This window comes from Apodemus sylvaticus, chromosome 1, assembly GCF_947179515.1.
Source record: "Apodemus sylvaticus chromosome 1, mApoSyl1.1, whole genome shotgun sequence".
Taxonomy (NCBI): Eukaryota; Metazoa; Chordata; class Mammalia; order Rodentia; family Muridae; genus Apodemus; species Apodemus sylvaticus.
The window spans coordinates 37,361,765-37,383,565 of record NC_067472.1 but is presented as its reverse complement, the minus strand read 5'-3'; the positions used below and the strand labels follow the sequence as shown (position 1 = coordinate 37,383,565).

Below are 21,801 nucleotides of genomic sequence, written 5' to 3'. Positions count from 1 at the left end.
GCTTTTGATGAGGTTCAGGATAGCTACATTGCCATTTGACTAGACTTACACACTATGGAGGGGCTGGAGAGATGGCTCAGCAGTTAAGACCACTGGCTGCTCTTCCAAAGGACTTGAGTTCAATTGCTAGCACCCACTTGGCAGTTCAAAATTGTCTGTGGCTCCGGTTCCAGGCTATCTGACATCCTCACACAGACAAACATGCAGACAAAACATCAATGCACATAAAAGTTAATTAAAAAAGAAAAACCGTATGGAACCACTGAGCATGTTTCCAGAAAGGTTTAACTGGTGGAAGACCCACCCTGAATGTGGCCACTACTAACCCATAAGCTGGGGTCTCAGAAGGAAGAAAAGGACAGAACAAACTGAGCAGTCTCTGCTTCCTGACTGCATGCAATATGACCGGCTACCTCTGCTCTTGCTGCCATGACGGTCACACCTTAAACTGTGAACCAAAACCCAATCGTTCCTTCTCAAAGTTGCTCTTGTCAGGTATTTTGTTAAAGCAATGAGAAAAGTAATCAGTACAATACTCTAGCTCAATACACAGCAGTTTGGATTTGAGAAACAGAAGCAGGAAAATCACTCTCACCTATAAGTTCACGGGCCCTACTTTTCCCTGAAATAGGTCATAAAGCATAGGACTGATTTTCTGAGCTCGCCCTGTAACAGATACTAAGAATCTCATGTGATAGTGTCAAGAAGCATAGAATACCCTTATCTGTAGGAGGGGAAGAAGTCCTGAATGAGTTCCTGAATCAAGTGTTGCTCATAGGCACAGCCATGCCAAGGACCCCATAGCCTCAGGCTCAGAGGAATGACAACACCTTCTTTGGGGGACCAAGTGCACACAGTGTGTGTGTGCAGAGACTGTCTGCTGCTAACCAATGCTAACTTCAGGCTAGTAGCCTGAAGTCTGCTCTCCTACAGAGACTGCTCCTACCAAGAGTAGACAAACCTGTCTCCTTGGTCCTGCTATATACCATAAACTCTGTCCAACTCTATAAAATAAACACTGAGTTTCTGGTGTGCAGATAGTTTTTAATCAAGAGTCCCAAGTACCCAAACCCAGCCTTTCTATATTTCTTTCTGTCCATCTGTGCCTATCTTTTCTTCATTTCCTTCATTTACCACCTAGTCAGGTTCAAGTCCCTGGAACAGTGCACGGACACAGCACTTACCTCTGAAAATAAAGGGGACACACACACAGACACACACACATACCACACCACACACCACACAAAACAAATAAGCTTTTGTTAAATCCCTACCTCATTTCTCCACAACTCTCCATTATTCATTAAACCTAACACAAAAACATTCAGGTTTATCTAGTTGTGAAGGATTTTATCATGAAGGCCTCCACAGCATATAAATTAACTAGGCAAAATGTTATACTTTCTTCTTGCTGATCTGCCTTGTGATGGGGACTTGAGCCCTGAACTTGCCACCAATGGGTGAAGAAGATATGCAGTTCCTCCTCTATAACTCTGATCTACTAAGACCAATGAAAAAATTCATCCTTGAGTCCTAGATCCTTTTTTTCTGGAATATTCATATGCCCTATATTTATGAATTTAAAGCAGGACAGGGTGCCAAAGCCTCATGTTGAGTTTTAACAAAAACAGCATGCCCTATTTACTAGCAAAATGATGTAACGTCTGGGAATTGCTTCAATATACTATAGCAGGAGTCATGAGCATATACAGGTTCTTTGCTATTCTTTTATGTATGTCTGAAATTTATTATTTTAAAAATACGTTTTAAACTCTAGCAAAAGAATGTTGGGAAAATAGATAAAATAAAATTGGCAAAATGTTGACACCATTTAAACTAAATGATGTATACAATCTCTTTTGTTTTTTTACTTTTGCACAGTACTGAAAATTTCATCATAAAATGTTGAACTATGATTAGTATGTATGTATATAAGCCTCATTTCTAGAGATTTGAAGAGGAAAGACTATGGGGTATCTGAATTTGGACAGCAAGAACGGAAGAAGGTAGGGATGGCAGGCAGGTAGGATGCTGCAAGAGTGATTCTGAACTACACCACTATTTGAGAATCTCAGCTTTTCATTCCTTTGACAAATATTCACTGAATTGCCATTATATATCAAGTACTATTTTACATAAGAAACAAGTCTTTTTAAAGAATCTGTAGAGTAATGCAAGGGGGAACCATGTCAAATCACACTGCCTGACATTATAAACACTGTGATAGTGTACATTCAGAACACAATATGAAAGTGTTTCAATTTCATCCTACAACTGCTCCTAAATGTCATATATATTTAATTCCCCCCCAAATTCCACTATCAAGGCTTACTATTTCTCTCACTACTTGTTTGGAGGTACTGCATGCTATATTCTTTGAGAAATGCGCCATGCACATGGTAGTACAGCGTCCTATGAGCCAATACAAAGACAAATGTACAAGTGGCTGCTGTTATCTCTCCCCATTACAAATGATAATAATTTGAGACCTTGGGGCTGGAGAGATGGCTCAATGGTTAAAGGCATTGACTGCTCTTCCAGAGGACCTGAGTTCAATTCCCAGCAACCACATGGTAGCTCACAACCATCTGTAATGGAATCCAATGCCCTCTTCTGGTGTGTCTGAAAATAGCAATGGTGTGTTCATATACATAAAATAATAAAACTTTTAAAAAATAATATGAGAACTCAGTTACAGCTTCGAGACAGAGAAGCCAGGCACATAGCTCACTCACAAGATCTCTTATTACTTTAAATGAAATGAGGGAGTTACCCTAAAGTTCTACCCTCTTTGACTTGCTTAGGAGAAACATGGTTTAGTGAAAATCTATCTACTCTGTTCCTAGCTTCTTAAATATCATCCTGAGGAATCTCTCTCTCTCTCTCTCTCTCTCTCTCTCTCTCTCTCTCTCTCTCTCTCTCTCTCCTCCCTCCCTCCCTCCTTCCCTCCCTCCCTCCCTCCTCCTTCCCCACCCCCCCACAGCCTTACAGTGCTACTGAAGGTAAAATTGAAGGTCAGTTTTTATTTCAATAAGCCACCCCTTATTTTCTCCTAGACAGTTAAGTACAATCAAAGTAGAATACAGCAAGAACTCGCAGGTTTCATTTATGTAGAAATTCTCATCAGAATAAGTTCGAATACAGGATTTCCTGAAATATTTGGAAGAGGATTAGAATGCTTAACATATGACAGATTCTTATGCAAAACTAGATCACACAACCTCAAAGACATACAAAACTCTTAAAATTGCCAACCTAATTATAAATAATTTTTTAGAAAGAGATCTAATAAAAAAATTCCTTATGTAGAGCCAACATGGTTAAAAGAGATACTTTAAATGTTTATAAAGTTTTATTTACCTGATCAAGGTGGGGTGCTGTTGATACATGCTGGAGTTTTTTCTGTAAACTAAGAACAACCAATTACAGATTTAAAGATCCATATACTTCTGATTTAACATTATCTATTACCTAGAGACACAAGGCCAATAGAGGAACAAACATTCCACAAATGAATCTACCCCAAAGTTCCAATTTTACTTTTCTTCATATATTTTAAATTTATACATACATACATACATACATACATACAACTTTAGAAAAGTTGAGAAGTCTAAGATATATGTAGAGAAAAACTGTCAGAGCTATGCTATTAAAAATGTTATTAAAAATGTGTGGAGCAGAGACTGAAGTAAAGGCTACCCAGAGACTACCCTACCTGGGGATTCATCCTATAAACAGTCAACAAACCCTGACACTACTATGGATGACAAGAAGTGTATACCAAAAGGAGCATGCCATGGCTGTCTCCAGAGGGGCCCTGCCAGAGCCTTACAAATACAGAGGCAGATGCTAGCAACCAACTATTGGACTGGGCATGGGGTCCCCAGTGGAGGAGCTGGAGGATGGTCCAGGAGCTGAAGGGGTTTACAGCCCCATGGGAAGAACAATGATTTTGGCCACCCAGACACCCCAAGACTCCTAGGGACTGAATCATCAACCAAGGGGCACACATGGTTCTAGCCAAAAATGTGGCAGAGGAAGGCTTTATTGGGCATCAGTGGGAGGAATGGTCCTTGGTCAGGTAAAGGCTCAACAGAGGCCCCAACAAAGGGAAATGGGTGTGTGTGTGGGGGGGGGGTTGGGTGGAGAGGCAGGGGGAAGGAGGAGGGGGAGGGGTTGGGGGTCTTAGGGGAGGAGGGATATTGGGAAAGGTTTTACCATTGGCAATGTAAATGAAGACGATATTCAATAACAAAATTAAAAAAATGTTTCTTAATGCACAACAATCACAAGTATCATACAATGAAGAAAAAAACTAATGTTTTAGCATCATTCTATTGTTAAATATGTCAGCAGATTTCTTTATAATTCCCATAGATTAATACGATAATTTCAACAGGCTTAGAAACATATGCATGGCCTTTCTGTAGTGTTCTAAGTGTCTTACTTCTCTTCCATGCTTCCTAATATGAAATAGGTTGTTGGTTGCTTTGAAAAGTTAGAAATGTAAATTTTCCTTTAAGGGTTTCTCTTAGATGAACATTTCTATTATTTAAGGACAAACAGAATCCAAGTATAAATGTCCTATATAGTCAGTTACCAGTTTAAAAAAAAAAAAAAAAAAAAAGACCAGCCTGGTCTGTGTAGTGAGTTCCAGGACAGCCTCAGAGAGAAAAAGGAGGGAGGGGAAATGAAGGGGAACAAAATGTCAGGATCCATTGTTCTGTTAAAAGAAGAGCCAGAAGACCAATATGCAGAACAAATCACTACCATAACAACTGTAGCACACACTTAGACACTGACGGAGACAAGGCAGAAGGGAGAAGGAGGACTTAAAGCCTTGCAGATGTCCTGTCTTGAAGCATGGTGAGGGGTAAATTAGTAACAGCAAGTTTAGGCTACAAGAACTATTGGCAGGAATGACTTCACACTGGGGGGTCTTAGGAGGGACAGTGTCACATTAAATCCTTCCCAGCTGGTTGCTTAGGAAGGAATTCTCCTGATTAACAGCTAAGCAGAAAGAAAGCCATGCGAAGGCCTCATCTACAAAAGAGACAACAGTACACACATTTTCCTGTATTACTAAAACATAACTGCTCTTAGTCAAAAAAAGAAAAGAATAAGATTAGAAAATTATTGGAAAATCATGTTCCAGTCTTGTTAGACAGTGAGTGAGTACATACAACTTTCACATGCAAGTAAAAACTAAAAAAAAAAAAAATTAACAAGGAATCTTTAGGGTTAATTCCTCATAAGTCTCGAAATTTTGTGCCCTTAATTTGTTCCTTATTATAAAAAGTAAAGAAACCATACTCTAGTAGAGTGGATAAGCACATAGTTATTAAAATCTGAAATGTATTAATCAGAATCTTCTGTGTGAAAAATAATCAATGCAATGCCTAATGATTTCCATATGCAGCCATCATCAAGTATAAAAACATTCCTGAGTACTCAATGATGCTCTGACTGCACCATACACATAGGGCTATATTTAAATGAGTACACACTCATATGTGATTCATTTATACCAAGAAAAGCAAACAGATTTTATCTAGGTGCTCTGGAAATGGTCATTTTAGTCTGTTACTGGATTGTTACAAAAGTCCAACACCAGAAGCAATGAGTGAAAATAGTTCTTAACTGGAGACTTAACTTCTCGAATGGCTAGTTCTAGCCCTTGACTTGTAGAATGGCATGTCCACCTCTCTGGATTTCAACTTAAAAAATGAGGAAATAGTTGCCTTGCATATTCCATACCTACAGGCACTAAAGTGGCCCTATTTTTTAAAAAAACACAATAAATGGGCATTAAAATTCTCTTTAAGATAAAGAAGTACAATATAGCACCATGTCATACTCTTATAGGTTATTTCAGATGCTGTTTCAAAGAGTAAACAATACTAAGGCCAAGAGGCTGGGTATCTACTTGTATCTCACAAGTACAGAACCGCTCACTATGCCTACTCATAAGTAAAATAGCCTTACTAATTCAAAACACTCAGAGAAGTATCCATTTTCATGATACTGAGTAGACACAAATGAAACTTAAAAGATACTATAAACATTATTTACAATGGCTAAGGTGTGGAAACAACCTAAATGTTTATTCTTTGAATGAAGAGATAAAATAATTGTGTGTTCTTTGTTTCATATTCATGTTTGTCTATATGTAAATGGACTTTTTTTTTTTTTAGAGGAAGTCCTACCATCTGTCATTGAAGAACAAAATACCATGGCCCATAGAAGCAGGCACTTAAATATATTTGGTTTCAGATGAGAAAGCTAAAGACCTGTCATTCACTGAGTTTTATAAGTCAGTGTTATAAATCATCATGCCTAATGCCTAACATTAACAATGTTGTAACCTGTATTGTAACCTAAAAACTTTTTTTTTTTTTGGATTTTTTTTTTTTTGTTTTGTTTTCCAAGACAGGGTTTCTCTGTATAGTCCTGGCTGTCCTGGAACTCTGTAGACCAGGCTGGCCTTGAACTCAGAAATCTGCCTGCCTCTGCCTCCCAGAGTGCTGGGATTACAGGCGTTCGCCACCACCGCCAGGCATAACCTAAAAGCTTATTATGAGAGATCTTATATCATATATTCTTAGTACAAGCAGAAACATAAATAAATAGCTGATTTGGACATAGTGGTACATGCCTTTTAGAGGCAGAGGCAGGCAGATCTATCTGAGTTCAAGGCCAGCCTAGTCTATATTTCAGACCAACCAGAGCTACATAGCAAAATCCTGTCTCAAAACAACAACAAAAACCATTTATATCCAAGAATAATTTTTTCTACAGCTTAACATAAAGATACCTCCAAAATAAGACAGAAATCTAAAAAGAAAGGGAATTGTCTGTAAGAGAAGCCAGTTAGATTTTTCTATATAGTTTACAAATTTTATTTTATTTTCAGAGTATTATAATGGTTGGCACAGAGATCCTGATAAGTTTCCAGACTAGTCATTTACATTACAATTTCTATAGAAAAATGCATTTTGATTTCCAAACAACCAGTTACCATAGCTTTCAAGATCATACTTAGAATGGTCTTGTGAGCCAGGTGTAGTAGTCCATGCCTATAATCTCAGTACTTGGGAAGCTGTGGTAAAAGAGCATAAGTTTAAAGGTCAGCCTGGGCTGCAAGGTAAAAGCATGTTTTAGAAAATAAAAAAAGAGCTAACTTGCATGCCAAAGAAACTGCATCTTAAATAATGGGAAACTGGAATAATACACACTACATTAAAAATGAGCAAAGTACTGAAAACATACCTTATTCCAGAGAGAATATCATAGGCATGAAGGTCTAATATATTCGAGAGATGAACTCTATAAGGAAGGAAATGCATTTAAACAGTTGAAAATTCAATGAAATACATCCAATTAATCAAGTATACAATTTCAAATTAGGCATGGTGGCACAGGACTATAATCTCAGCATTTAGGAGTAGATAAAAATCCATCAGAAGCTCAAGGACATCCTTGGCTACACAGTAAGTTTAAGGCCAGCCTGGGCTATATATAGATCCTGTCTCAAAAAGAAAAATTTCTAAGGCTCTTTTATCAAAATACATAACCATCAAGATTAATCAGCCTGGGGTTTGATTCTCAGCATCTTTTTGGTGACTTACAGCTGTCTGGAACTCCAGTTTCAGGAGATCTGATGTCCTCTTCTGACCTCCATGGACAATGGGCACACACACATGTGGTACACATACATACACGCAGGCAAAACACTCATATACACAAAATAAAATAAATCTTTTTAAAAAAGATTAATTCGGCATATTATATTTAGAGTGATATATTAAATGACAGGCAAGAAAAAAGATGCTGTAAAAGATTTCTACTTAAATTCCTAAATGTAGCTGAATAGGAAGGATCAGGGAAAGAAAATTTACTTGTTACTGCTTAAAAAAAAAAAAGGTTCCTTTTCACTTCTGATTGTCCTTCAATAGTAACTCTATAAGTTTTAAAATGCTATATTTTTGAGTTAAAAATTATCTAAATAAACTTTGCATATTACCCCAAATATGCACTAAAAGAAGTAACAAATAGACAACAGTTTACACAAAGTCCAAATGCCTCTGGGGTTTTCCTAATTCTTTTATACCTTCTCTACGATCAAAAAGGTAATATAAAAATGCTAGGACTCTACAGCTGAGTGTGGTGGCACAAACCTTAACCCCAACACTTGGGAGGCAGAGGCAGGTGGATCTCTGTGATGTCTAGGCCAGCCTGGTCACATAATGAATTTCAGGATAGGTCTCAAGCTAAATACTTAGACCTTGTCTCAGGAAAACAAACAAACAAACAAAACAACCCTAGAATTCTGAGGCTGGGCATATAGCACCTTGACAAAGCATGTGTAAGGCTCTGGAATCAATCCTAAATGCCATAAAAAAAAAAAATCCAATTTAATATATAAATAAAACCAAAAGGAGTCAAACAACCAGTGTATGAATCAATATTACTCCCTCTAGAACATCACATTTAACTTTACTCATTCAGGATGGGGACACAAGCAGAGTTAAGCTTCTACTGTCACAACACTCTCAGACCAAATGCCAAATGCTTCCTCTGAAAATCAGTAAGGACTGAACCCTATGAGGAATGCAGGAATTCAAATCACTAAAAATCACACAATACTTCATGGTTTAAGTACATAGAGGTAAATTTACAAAAACGAATGACTGATTTTTAGTTTTAACATAAGCCCACAAAAGAGCAGAGAACTGTGACTTCATAATTAAACTAAAATGAAGGAAATATTTAAAAGAACACAACAAAACTATGATCAAAGGTACAATTATATTTCAATACCAGACCAAAGCTTGTCAGACATTCCAAATGTCTTGTCAGACAGTTGTCGCATTCAAGACATCCGACTAAGCATTCAACTGTAAGTTTAGCTCAGAGCGCTCCAGCCAGGCCTGCCTTGCTTACTCGCCCAGGCAGCCGCTCTTAGGATAGCACTCTACGAGATTATGAACGCTTATCTTGGCATAGACGGACAAATTCCCATCTTATTAAACAACAAATACCACAACATTCTATGTTAATATACTATATCAGCACTTCAAATTCTGGGCATGCTAGAAGTGTTGAGCCAGGAAAACAAGTGAGGAAGCAAATGGTCTGTGAAGAAATTTCTGAGTATCAATTTACACTAAGAGATCAAAATCCTAGTATTAAGCATACTTCCTTTCCCACCTTAACAGTTAAACAAGTACAAGTTTAAACCATGAATTTATCATCTTCACTTCAGAATAGACTGAAGTCTGCAGGTATCAATTCTAAACACCCTTCTAAATACACCACTGTCTCACTCTGACAGCGTTTGTCCTTGAAAATGTTTCCATTTAGAGATAACTCCAAATTGTAGCAAATCCTCCCCGTACTTCTAAAAAGGAAAGCACCAACAACAGAGTCACCAAATTCTCAAGGGTCCGCATGAACTTCCTTCCACAAGGAAGTTTTTATGAACTTTTTCCCAAACTAGCACTGGTTTGGAAAAGAAGGACCATTCTCATTTAATACATGTCTACAAAACTTTTCATAGCATTGAGTATGTTTGTTTAATATCTTCCTTCAGAAATAAAAATACCAGATATTTTCTAAGACATTCAAACCATAAGATCAAAAGACTCTTACCATTTTAAATTAAATATGAAAATAAATCAAGGGAGAAAAAATCTTTATTAAGTTCATTCTTCTCCTACTGTTTTATACATCCTACAGATACTACTTTAGGGAAACTGCCTAATGGCCACCTTTAAAATTCAATGAGTTACTCCACAGGGCTCACCTAGTCTACACACTTGCTGTTATTTCCAAAAACTTGGTGCTAAACTCTAGCACTAAATTTCCAAATGTTGTTCTGAATGGAACTAAAATTCAAGTGACTATAAAACTAAATACATTGCCCTTCCTAAACCCATGTTCATCCCACTCCACCCAAGTCTTGCCAACCTTCCTGTATGCCCTGAACTTCAGAGACTGACTAGCCCACAGTGAGTCCAGCCCTCAAGTCTCTCACTGCTTTTTAACCTTTTAGTAACTCCTTATTGCCTACAGAAAAAATCCTATATATTATGGCTTTCATGATCCTTTGTGAAGACTAACACATCTTTTCTCTCAGCTACACACAGCCATGTGTCCTAGTCATTCTAAAATATTATCTCTAAATATTAAATGAAGAGTTTCTTCACCTGCACACCTATCCTGGAAAAGCACCTGTATGCCAAATCATCTGGGAAAAATTTCCCTTCACTGTTCAAGACTAATCAATGATCGTTTTTCTTCTTTAAATCTTTCTTTCTCTTTTTGCTTTAAAAAAAAAAACAACTCATTTTGTCTTTATTCATTAGGTTACAAAGTACAATGTTCAACATTTCACAGAAAGTGTTAAGGCTGGGTTTGCAAAGTTGTGGTACTTTACTTAAAACTATGCCTTAGTTGTATCTTTCACTAACTGAACAATGTAGAGACATCTTTCTTCCAATCAAACTCTTGTTTCTTCTGTGTGAATCTGCCCTCACTGGTCTAATGTGACATTTCTGCATATACATCCCTAGAAAGATGAGAAGATCCTATCTGCATTTTAAGACACTTACTTATGTTGTTAAATGATCATTTTTTCTAGTTATATTTTCCCAATTCTTTATCAGGAAAAATCTAATGGTCGTTCTTCTGCTTCTTATTCTTACAGAATGCTGAGCAATTAACTTTTCTGTTGTGATATATTAATAATATTTAAGGTGTCACTTTTTTCTTGTTCACTTGCCAGTTTTCCCCAAAATGATTGAGCCATCCAGTGTCTTAAAAGTACTTGTGTCTTATCTGTTGTTTAATTCCTGAACCTACCCTGAAATGCCTAGAACCAGTGGAAAATTGCAATGGTTAACTTAATATTGATCAGCTGTATTTTGATTTTCCTCTGTTCAATTCACTTGAATCTTTAAAATCTTAAGAAGTCTATAAAAGATACGAATGCATGCCTTCCACCTTTCCCTCCTACTTCCAATGTCTACAAAGTCCTATAGAATGGTATTGCCTGTCACTCCAATTCAACCTTGCCAGTAAGACAACACCTCTCATGATTCTTCCTGTTTTACAAAGTCAAGGAGAGCCTTTGCTTAGAGCACGTTCACTTTGCCAACTTTAAAATACTAATGGGACTAGAATGCTCAAAATAAATGATTCCCATTATTCTGCTAAGAAATAAATCTGTAGTTTCTAAACTGAGAAGCCCAAGTTGTTGCTTGTATGTCTCTAGGAATTTGGGAAAATACCTAATATAAGACTCATGACCCAATAATAAGACTTCTACAGATATCTGATTTTCATAGAAAAGGTCTCTAACTCAACTTCTGAGTTCCCAGCAAGGACATGTTATTTCAGAGTCTCAGATCCACTGCCAACAGCAGATATTTAAGATAATGATTTTTTTCACTTGCACACTTATCCTTAAGCAAGAAGTATGATTAGTATTCCTAAAAGAGAGCAAATGTTTGAAATGATAAAATTAATATATAAGCTAATCAAGAGGGAACTTTAGTTATAACACAGATAAATTCAAAGTGGAAACAAAGAAAATATAAACTAAATACATGCTATCACAACAGAACCACAATTACTGATAGATATGATTCTCAAAAGCTAATTTAAGTTATGGAGCTGTCTGTCATTTATAAAAGAAAGAAAATCAGGGAGAAAACAAATGTAGACTGTGATAGGAATGAAGGCTGAGCAATGGCTTGGAGTATGTGTTAGACTTCTCAGGTTTCTACAATGGAACTGGAAAATGTGGGAGAACATTTTCTTGTATAGTGCCTGTAGCAGGCTCACATTAAAGGCATCTGTGGCTCCTCAAACACATACCAAATTCAGTCTCCAGCTGCGTCCATGCTCAGAGCAGCTGCTGCTGTTACGGCCTCACACTTCTGGCCGTCTGTCAGCACCTCTAATCTTTGCCATTGCAGACAACCCACTCAGCTGAAACAGCTTCTGCAGTTGACAATGGAAGACTCTTTCAGCTAGAGACTGGGTGGCACTAAGCTGCCAGCTGTGAATCTGAAGCTATTGGCTACTAAGCCATTCTTGTCCCCAACATGAACTTAACAAAATATCCCTACATTGAAGTCTTCTGAAATCATGATGCCATTCAACAATAACAACAACAAAACCAGTTCAATCTACAAAAGTACAGTTCACAGAGGGTTTTTGTTGTTGTTTTTTAAGACAATACAAATATTTTAGAAGATTATGCACATCTTTATCAACAGAACTACAGGTAAGAGGAAGCTATAAAAGATGTAAAATATATAAAGGGATGCATGCATTAAAACCTTAAACATACAAATTTCATGTATTCTTATTAGTTTCTTTCTTTTTTTTTTTTTGCAAAAATAAGGTTTTAAAGTATTAAAAACCAATTTAAAGGTCTTAAATTGACGTGCTTTTCCAGATTTATGTATCATAGTTGTGTAGATGTTAATAAAGGTACTAAGTATAGCAAACTAATTTGTAAAGAACATTCAGACAATATTTAGGTCTATGTCCTTGTTATAGCACAGTTAAGTTACTTATTTTCCGAGACAGGGTTTCTGGCTACCCTGAAACTCGCTCTGTAGACTAGGCTAGGCTCAAACTCAGAGATACACCTGCCTCTACCTCCCAGGTGCTGGGATTAAGGCATGCACCACCAACGCCTGTACTTTCTGATTTTTAATGTCTATCCTTAACTAAAGGCTAATTTATTTGTTGTTGGTATTAGTAATAGAATTTTTTCCTTTTCTTCTTCCCTCCCCGCAACCACATGTAGGCCAGGCTGTTCTTGAACTTTCTATATAGTCAAGCATGACCTTGAATTTCTGCCTCTGCCTCTATACCCTAAGTGCTGGGAGTATAGACATGTGCATTATATAGTTTATGTAGTACAATAATCAAATTCAGGGCCTTGTGCACATTAGACAACAATCTCACAACTGATATATACCTCCATTCCTAACAGTAATTTTAAAAAGTACCTTGATCTCTGAGTTTCTATAACTTTTCCCAGTCCATTTATTGATCTGAAATAAAAAGCAAAACAAAGTAATTTAAAAAGTGGTTATTTTTTTTTAAAAAAAACACACAAAAATTATTCCTCAAACAAAAAGTAAAATATACACAATGTAAAATAACTTGTAAAAATGGAAAACAACTTGCATTTATTCTTTTCTGTCTCTCCCTGACCCTGCCTTTTGTTTTGTTCTGGGGTTTTTTGTTGTTGTTGTTGTTGTTGTTGGTTTTTTTTTTGTTTTGTTGTTTTGTTGTTTTGTTAATGGCTTAGCATTCTTTCTCTTCAAACCACAAATCTGGCACAATCTATGTGCATTCAAGAAAACTTGTTACTACAAAAAAAGGAAAGAGAAGAAAGAGGTCCTTCACTTTAGGAAAAGGATAGGGAGATGGCGGCTCAGTGGTACAGCCCTTACATAGCATCTGGCTCAGTGGTATAGGCTTGACTAGCTTGCACAAAACAAATAAATTTGACCCCAGCATTGCCACAAAGAAGAGAGAAAAAAGATTAATAAGAAGCAGAGTTTCTTAATATTTTTGTATACTCAAAACTTTTTCAAGAAAGCCAAATTTTATACATACATTGTAGAAATGCTGAACACAAAACACCAAAATTAAAAAAAAAAAAAATGGTTGCCTTTGTATGCCACAAAAAAATACTTTAATCCCTTTAAACACCGTTAACACCTATATGTTTTGGTTTTATTAATTCTCTGTTCTTTACAAATACATGTCCAAAATATGTGCTAATGATTCAATATGTTTTCATGGGTTCTTTCTGTGTACAACAATTGTGAGGTAAGTCTCATTTTCGGATGACTAACTGACTACTAACTAACTACTAACAACAAAAGTCTTAATTTTCTCCTCCAAGAAACAAATCTCCATTGTAATAGCTCAGGAAGCACTCTCTGTCAGGGACTTTGCAAAGCTCCAGCAATTTCACAGGTCTCATGAGTACTTAAAGCAAACTTTTGAAATAGGTTTTATTCTTGTTTTGAAGATGATATTCAAGAAGCTTAAATAAACCCCCTCAGAACAGGGAGAAACAGAGCAAGAGTTACAACCAAAGCAGAGTTCAACCCCCATATTTCTAAACACTATGTAGTATTATCTGCTTTCTATATGAGAAAGTACTTTTTGAAGCAAAATCTAAGGATACTATTACTGAAATAAGAGAAAAATATAAAGGATAAATATGACTTTCTCTTGTAATTATAATCACTAGAAAAGACTTAGTGAGTTATGAATTTTTGATTGTTTTATACCATATACTACATATATTAGTGGTACTACAGTCAATATGTGAGGCCAACAGAAATAATATTAAATATTATAATGCTAATCCATTATAAAAAGCCCTATAGTCACTAAAAGTGACCAATAAGAAGAGCTACTGAAGCCGGACGGTGGTGGCGCATGCCTTTAATCCCAGCACTTTGGAGGCAGAGGTAGGAGGATTTCTGAGGCCAGCCTGGTCTACAGAGTGAGTTCCAGGATAGCCAGGGCTACACTGAGAAACGCTGTCTTGAAAAAAAGAAAGAAAGAAAAGCTACTGAAATATATGGCATTGCATAGTTTAAGACTTACAAAATAATTCAAAACACAATCTCTGGACTTTACTCTCATTTGAAAAGTTCACCTTTGGCTTCAAAAGGAATGGGAATCTCCAAAACAGCTAGCAAAATGACCACTTGATTATTTATTAATAACATAGGATCATTCATATTAGTCTACTTTGATTACCCTCATACATAGGCAATGAAGACAAAGCAAAGACAAAGGACAGCTGATAACTAAGGAAACCATTAAAATCAAGAAGTGATACAGCATGAGCAAGATTTCATTAAGGAATGGGAAGAAAAGAAAAAATAGGATCTGCAGATGAAAATTCATGATATTATATATTATAAAGAAGGGCTAGACTCAGAAACTGGTAAGTGAGAAAACAGTAGTTGGGAGCTGGTAAGACACACATCTGAAGAAGTAAATTAGCTGTCTTAGGGAGGTTAAGGAGGCTAGTCCTTAGAAAAAGAGTCAAAGGACGGACAGGAAATAGAAACTCATAATGAGAGTCAGTAGACCCAGAATATCAGCCGAAAAATTCTGAATTATGTTTTGCAAGAGCTGGTGAATTATTTTGTATATTTCTACTTATTTAACAGTCAATTAGCCAAGAACAATATATGTGACTCCTTTATGATCCTTTAAGCAAGTCAACATTAAACCTTATTTTATATTCCTATAGAGGAATAGTCATGGTTTAAAATATTTTGCATATTAAAATTTAGATTTGAAGGCATTTAACATACTTATAATTTCCACTGTACATTAAAATTGAAAATAGGCTTATTTTTAATTGGCATATAAGAGCTATATATAATAATGGGGGCCATGTGACATTTAAGTATGTACAGACTATTACACTTCAGTAAGCAGCCCTAGTTCCTCCAAATTTATCGTCTCCTAATGGTAAAAACACCAAATATTCTTTCTTCTAGCTTTTAAATTACAATAGTCAAGTGTACTATACCTGATAGTTGTTTTTAATTTGTTTAGCTCATCTTCTGAAACCAAGTCTGTCTTATTGATGAGAATCATGTCTGCCAAAGCAACTTGCCTAAAAGAGCAAAGAACATAGTGTCAGAAGAAAAATGTTAAGACCTCACAAAACCACAGAAACAATATATTTAAGTCAACATTTCAGTTAATAACTAGCTTGGGTTCAGTTTACTCCCAAGCTACTCACTCTAGAGAAGAATTCCATACATGACTTTTATAAGCTCATCCAAAAAGTATTATTTATTGATCCTATATAGATAAGTCTCTAGAGTTTTAGATCAGAGACTATTTTTCAGTTCATGTATATGTGTGTATGTGTTAAAGAAAAGCATAAAAGTATCTACTGTGATGGGAATAAGGACAGACTAGTTGATAAAAAATATAAAATTTATCATAATTTGCAAAGAAATATAAAGTTCATTTAACAATAGTTTGCTTTAAAAAACTATACTTCAAAAAATACATCAAGATCTTCTATTGATACCTTCATCACTATGAATATGTATTTTTTGCTTGTTTTTCTCTGTATAGCCCTGGTTGTCCTGGAACTCACTCTATAGACTAGGCTGGCCTCGAACTCGGAAATCCGCCTGCCTCTGCCTCCCAAGTACTGGGATTAAAGGCAGGTACTACCACTGCCTGGCTTTTTTTTTTCCCATGAATATGTTTTATTGTTGCAAAATAGATACAGAGCAATCCCAGTTAAAGAATTTAGCTGACAAAATGCTATATAACATAACATTATTTTTCTCAATTCCTCAGGAAATTCTAATTTAGTGGACTAATAGTAGTCCACAGGACTACTATTTTCTAATCCTGTTCTTTTACAGGATTAGAAATAAAATTTAAAAAACATGAGCAAAATTGAAAAAAAAAAAAACCTAGAGAATGTATATCACGACCCTACTTCTGTGTAAGTAATCTTATGTGGCTAAAATGCCACATAAAATGTGGCTGAATGCACACATCTCCAAATCTTCCAAATTAAAGATCTATTTATTCTTCCATGAACTTTACATTTTCTGGTATTTTCTATTTGCTTTATGTATATTTTCTACAATAACCATTTTGGTGAGAAAAAGTTTCAATCATACTTAAATTCATGTTAACTTAAATCACAATTGTACAATAACACAACATTTAGGAAGGACTACAGAAGAATTCAATATGTTCAACAATAAATTGAATTCAATCAACCTCAAGATAACAAAGAATCATTTGTCTTCGGTCTTTATTTTGTATCCCAAGAAGCCTCACTCTTAAGCCCAGAAGCATATTTGATTTCAAAACCTTCATCCCATTAGTAAAAATACACCTAGGGTAAACAAAGTACTTTAAATACTTATAAAGTCTACAAATAAAACAAAAAAGAACTTAAAAATACTTAAACTGTTTTAAGTACCAAGTCAAAAGTATTTCAGTATTTGTTCTTCTGTACCAAGTAACAGTGAGGCAATTTTTAAGGGAACAAATTAACTATCTTCAATTCCAAAGGGGCATGAGAATAAAACGCTTCTAAATATTAACCTCTTCGAAATTCATAAAAGTCAGTTAAGTCCTAGATCCACCATTCATTTTTATCCCACAATGTAAATGGCTGACATAAAATGGTGGCCATGCGTCCATGATGGGTAGACAGCAATTATGTGAGGAAGGAGAAGGAAACAAAGTTGCCTTTACTATCATTCTTTCTTTTTTCTTTTGTTTTTAGGTTACTTGTCTTCTATTTTCTAGTTGGTTGGCAATTAATAAAAACTTTAAATATGAATACCTAGTAGCTTCATTGACAAGGCCATCAGGTTTTTCTTCAGTTAAATGCTGAACAAAACAAAATTTTAAAAAAATTACTATAATACAACACAAAAATCTAACATCAACACAAAGGATTTTATTTTAAAGCTACCTTTCTTGTCTTAATGAGACTTCAAGTCCCATTACTAAATACATACAGATTTACAGAAGACTTTTGGTTTAGTTAGTTATTATATATAATTGACTTAGAAGGCAATGAGGTACTTTTTACCTCTGAAAGCAGCCCCTCTCTGAATACTATTTATATCCTGAAGTCATCTATGCTATCATAGAAGGGTTAACAGAGGTTGTCTTTTGCAAATTCATGTTTTCAACCATATGACTCTCAACAGAAACTCCCTATTACACGAAAAAGCTAGCTACTGAGGACTATAAACAACTAGATTATATCAACACTTCACATTTTAATGGAATTTCATAAATTATTTAATTTTTGTAATGTTTTAACTCATTTGGGCATATGACAATGAGAAGTAGCACATACCTATACTGCCTTTACCCATCACAGAATATTGTACTTTTACACACCACCACCAGACTATCTTTTACTAAAAGCATGCTTAATAGAAGTAAAGTGAACACTATTTAAGATCTTTTTTAAAGCTTTTTATGTCATGTACAACCAGTTTTACAGAGAATACTACTTAATTATTGAATAAGAGAATATGTAGAATCACCTATAAGTTCTATCACATTTGTCACACTAGTTTCACAATTCACGGGGAGGTAACTATCATAGCTTAGAACTGAAGACACACTGATGATTATTTAACAGACTTAGTTAAGGTTATAGAGGCATGTTTTTTTCCTTCTAAAAGTTTAGCAAATACTATTTAGGTATGACAGATCCAAAGTTATAATCGTGACATAGCCATTTCATTTTTTAATACAATTTTTATAAATTCAACCGCATACTCACTTCCCAGTCACACAGCTCACAGAACAGAGTGCAATGTATCAATAACTTATTCCACGCCAAAAAGACCAGAATTAATATTCATTCTTTCCTAATTATTCGTAGCTTCTTACTATTAACAGTCCACTCAGCATGCTATACTCTGCACTTAAGAGACTAAAGCTATCCGCAGCCCTGGGACAGCCCATGAATGACTTGTAGCTAACACTCCCATTTGTTCACATAAACACAGGGTTTCTGTTAAATTTGAAAAAAAAAAAAAAAAGCTATCCAACATGGGGTAACACATCTCCTTCCACTGAGCAGTCTATCTACTAAAACAATGATACATCTGCCTCTGCATGATCCTATTCAACATTCTTTAAAACAAATATTTTTCAAGATGCTCAACTGGAAGCTTCATCTGTATGCATATCAACTGATATATCTGATGGTACTTTGTAACATGCAAAAAAGATACTAAAATTACTTTAAATTTTTTCTTAAATGTAATAAAAAATTCTTGGAAGAGTCACAAAGCAACTTAACAAAGGTTTGAGACATTTATTCAAGATAAAATTTCATTAGGGCTAAATGGCACAGACCAAGACTTGATTACCTTTAGACACAGGAAATATTAAATACAAAATAACTTAAAACCTCCCAAAATAAAAGTCTGCCAATGTATACAACTTGATTACAAATACATGTGACAATTATAGAAGAGATAAAGCCTTGCCTATGCACAGATGAAAGCTTTCTAAAAATAAAAAGTAATAAATGTATACTAACACTTATTTTTCTGAGTATCAGCACTACATTTTCCTTACAAAATTCCTACTTCCCAAGTCAAGCTTAGCAAAAAGACCAAAACTTTGTTTGACACTCAAAGGCTATTTGGTCATAAGTCAGACTTCAATTTATAAAATAAGAACAAAAATTTAAATACTGATGTTATAATCTACATATACAGGCATACAATTTAGAAGTTTTATAAAATTTTAAAAAAGATACCAATCTCTAAAGAATTCCTCATCTCTGCTAGAGGCAGTGGCTTTTCTTTATATTTCAAAACTGGCAATAATAATTTTGGTTCTAATGAACCCAACAAACCAACATATTCAAAAAGTAAAGGTTCAAACTCAGAGTGACCTACAACAACAGCAGGAACAACAAAAGAGGTGAGGTGATGGCCAATGAACACAAGTCCTAGTTTCTCAGGAGGAATAAATTCTGGGAATTTATTCTGAAAAGGTAATTCAGCATGGCAACTAAAATTAGGATTATGAGATGGAATAATAGAAATTTGCAGTTATCGCACCTCTAAGCTAGCAAAAATTAGTAACTATGTCAGTGGGTGGACAAGGTTAACACTTGATTGTTCGACAATGTTTTCACAACATATACACAGATCAGGGTAGTAAATTGTATGCCTTAAACCTATACAATTTTTATTTGTGAGTTAATGACTCAACAAAGCTGAGGAACTCAAAGAAATGATTCAAAATAAATTATTACTATAGTCACAACTTCTAGAAGAGCTCCAGGAGTGCTTTCCTGCAGAAATAAAGAAAAAAAAGCAAGACCAAAGGAAATAAATTAAGATGGTCTAAAATGTCATTATCTGAGAAAGAACTGTGCTGACCACAGTAGAAACAAATCCAATGTCAAAGATGTCAGATATCAGACAAAGGAAAAGGGGAGAAATAACAGCATGGATTTTTTTTTCTGTTTTGTTTTTGTTCTTTACAAAGACTGTGGTTTCAGCTTTGAAAAAAAAATATTGCATAATGTCAATCTATTTATTTTCCTGGCCTTTTCCAACCCAAACTGTTTTCTGACTGAATTGTTTCAACCTCTTGTGCAATACAACAGAAGACTCAAAAAGAAACCTCTTACTTGACCTTTTATGTGTAAACTTCATTCACTGATTCTATTGCATTAAATGCTGTCACATTTGTAGAACTAAAAAGAACAATGTCAGTGCCTAGATGTCAAGCCTTGAGAATAGAGAGCTGTCATTTTAAGTTGTCCAATTCTTTGGCCATGATTAAAAAATGAATATTTCAGATCAATGGGTGACAATCCCATTAGAGTGATAGCCTATGATATCAATTACCACTTCGGTTTCAATTTGGCTGGCTGGCCACAGGGTACTATTTCTCAGCTTCACTTGTGATGGGCTGGCTCTGTGAAGCATGACACCCTTAAATTGCTGCCCATTATCCAACTGTCATTACTTGTACTGCCTCAGAATTCTTTGAATCACAAGCAGCTACTGAGGTCAAGCTTTGCAACCAGAGGAATTGGACAAGTTGGCAAATTCTTTATATAAAGGCAAAGTTATTTATCTGACATATGACTTGGAAAATCTAAAGTTTCCATTATCCTGACAGTATGTCAGTTTTGTGTAGGTATATTGATTTAATAATTTAAGCGGTTTTATCAAGGTGGCAAGGGGTTAAACATATACTACATTTGTATTATTCAGAACATGGCTTTGTTCTGGGGATCTTTATCATGCCAGTAAAAGATTCTATTTAATTCCTCTCTATATCCAACTATAGATATAAAACAATTTCTATATACATAAAATGCTAGAGCTTGACTTTGGATATAACATGTTAAATGTATACAAAAAAGTAAATAAAATGTCCTAGCTGCTATCTTATGTGCCCCAAATTTGTGAATCAACTTATAGAGGAAATTAATTCAAACATGCCTAAAAAAATGTTCAAAACATAGAATTTAAAATTTTCTGGTGCTTTCTTTTTACTATCTCCATTCACATTTTTTAAAATGTTTTGAAAACAGTCGTTAAAGGACTTAGAACTTATCTTTAAAAGGAAAACTCATTAAACAAGGTGTGGTGACCCTCAGTTGAAATCCCAGCATACAGATCTAAGCAGGAGGAATATGAGTTTGAGGATAGCCTGGATTCCATACCAAGATTAAGACTGCATGAGCTAAACAGTAGACCCTTCAAACACGAACACACACACGGCCATTAGAATTGTTCTGGCCAAAACTGTAATATTTGCAATCTTCCTTTTATCCGTAGTCTATTAATAAACTTAAATTCTAAACTCTAGAACAGGATTCAAATATCTTAAATTAGGGTACTAAGAGTAGGGGCAGGAGGGGCAGGAAAGTAGACTGATAGGCATTTAGACAGACCTGATAAATTTTCCTAAAACATAATTTCATGAAAGATTTGGAAGAAAACCCAACATAAAAATTAAACTTTAGATACATCAAGGGGTAAAATATTAAACTAACTTTAAACACTGAGTTTATACTCCCTAGAAATTTTGTTTGTTTTCTGAAACAGGTTCTTACTATACAGACTAGCAGGCCTAGAATTCACTATGTAGATCAAGCTGTCCTCGGACTCAATGATATCTGCCTGTCTCTACCTCTCAATTTCTGAGACAAAGGTGTATGTGTTACCCAGCCTCTATGAAATT

The 21,801-nt window shown here is 35.3% G+C and overlaps 1 protein-coding gene across 1 annotated transcript in view; it reads right to left on the bottom strand.

The window, feature by feature from the left end:
* The window catches only part of LOC127688892 (zinc-regulated GTPase metalloprotein activator 1), a 46,819-nt gene that overhangs the window by 8,522 nt on the left and 16,496 nt on the right, over positions 1-21,801 (bottom strand). The window contains exons 7-11 of the mRNA XM_052188005.1: positions 17,399-17,445; positions 15,599-15,685; positions 13,032-13,076; positions 7,273-7,329; positions 3,361-3,409 (exon numbers count right to left, since the gene is read on the bottom strand). Coding sequence (XP_052043965.1) covers positions 3,361-3,409; positions 7,273-7,329; positions 13,032-13,076; positions 15,599-15,685; positions 17,399-17,445 — 285 coding nt within the window. The remainder of the gene's footprint in view (positions 1-3,360; positions 3,410-7,272; positions 7,330-13,031; positions 13,077-15,598; positions 15,686-17,398; positions 17,446-21,801) is intronic.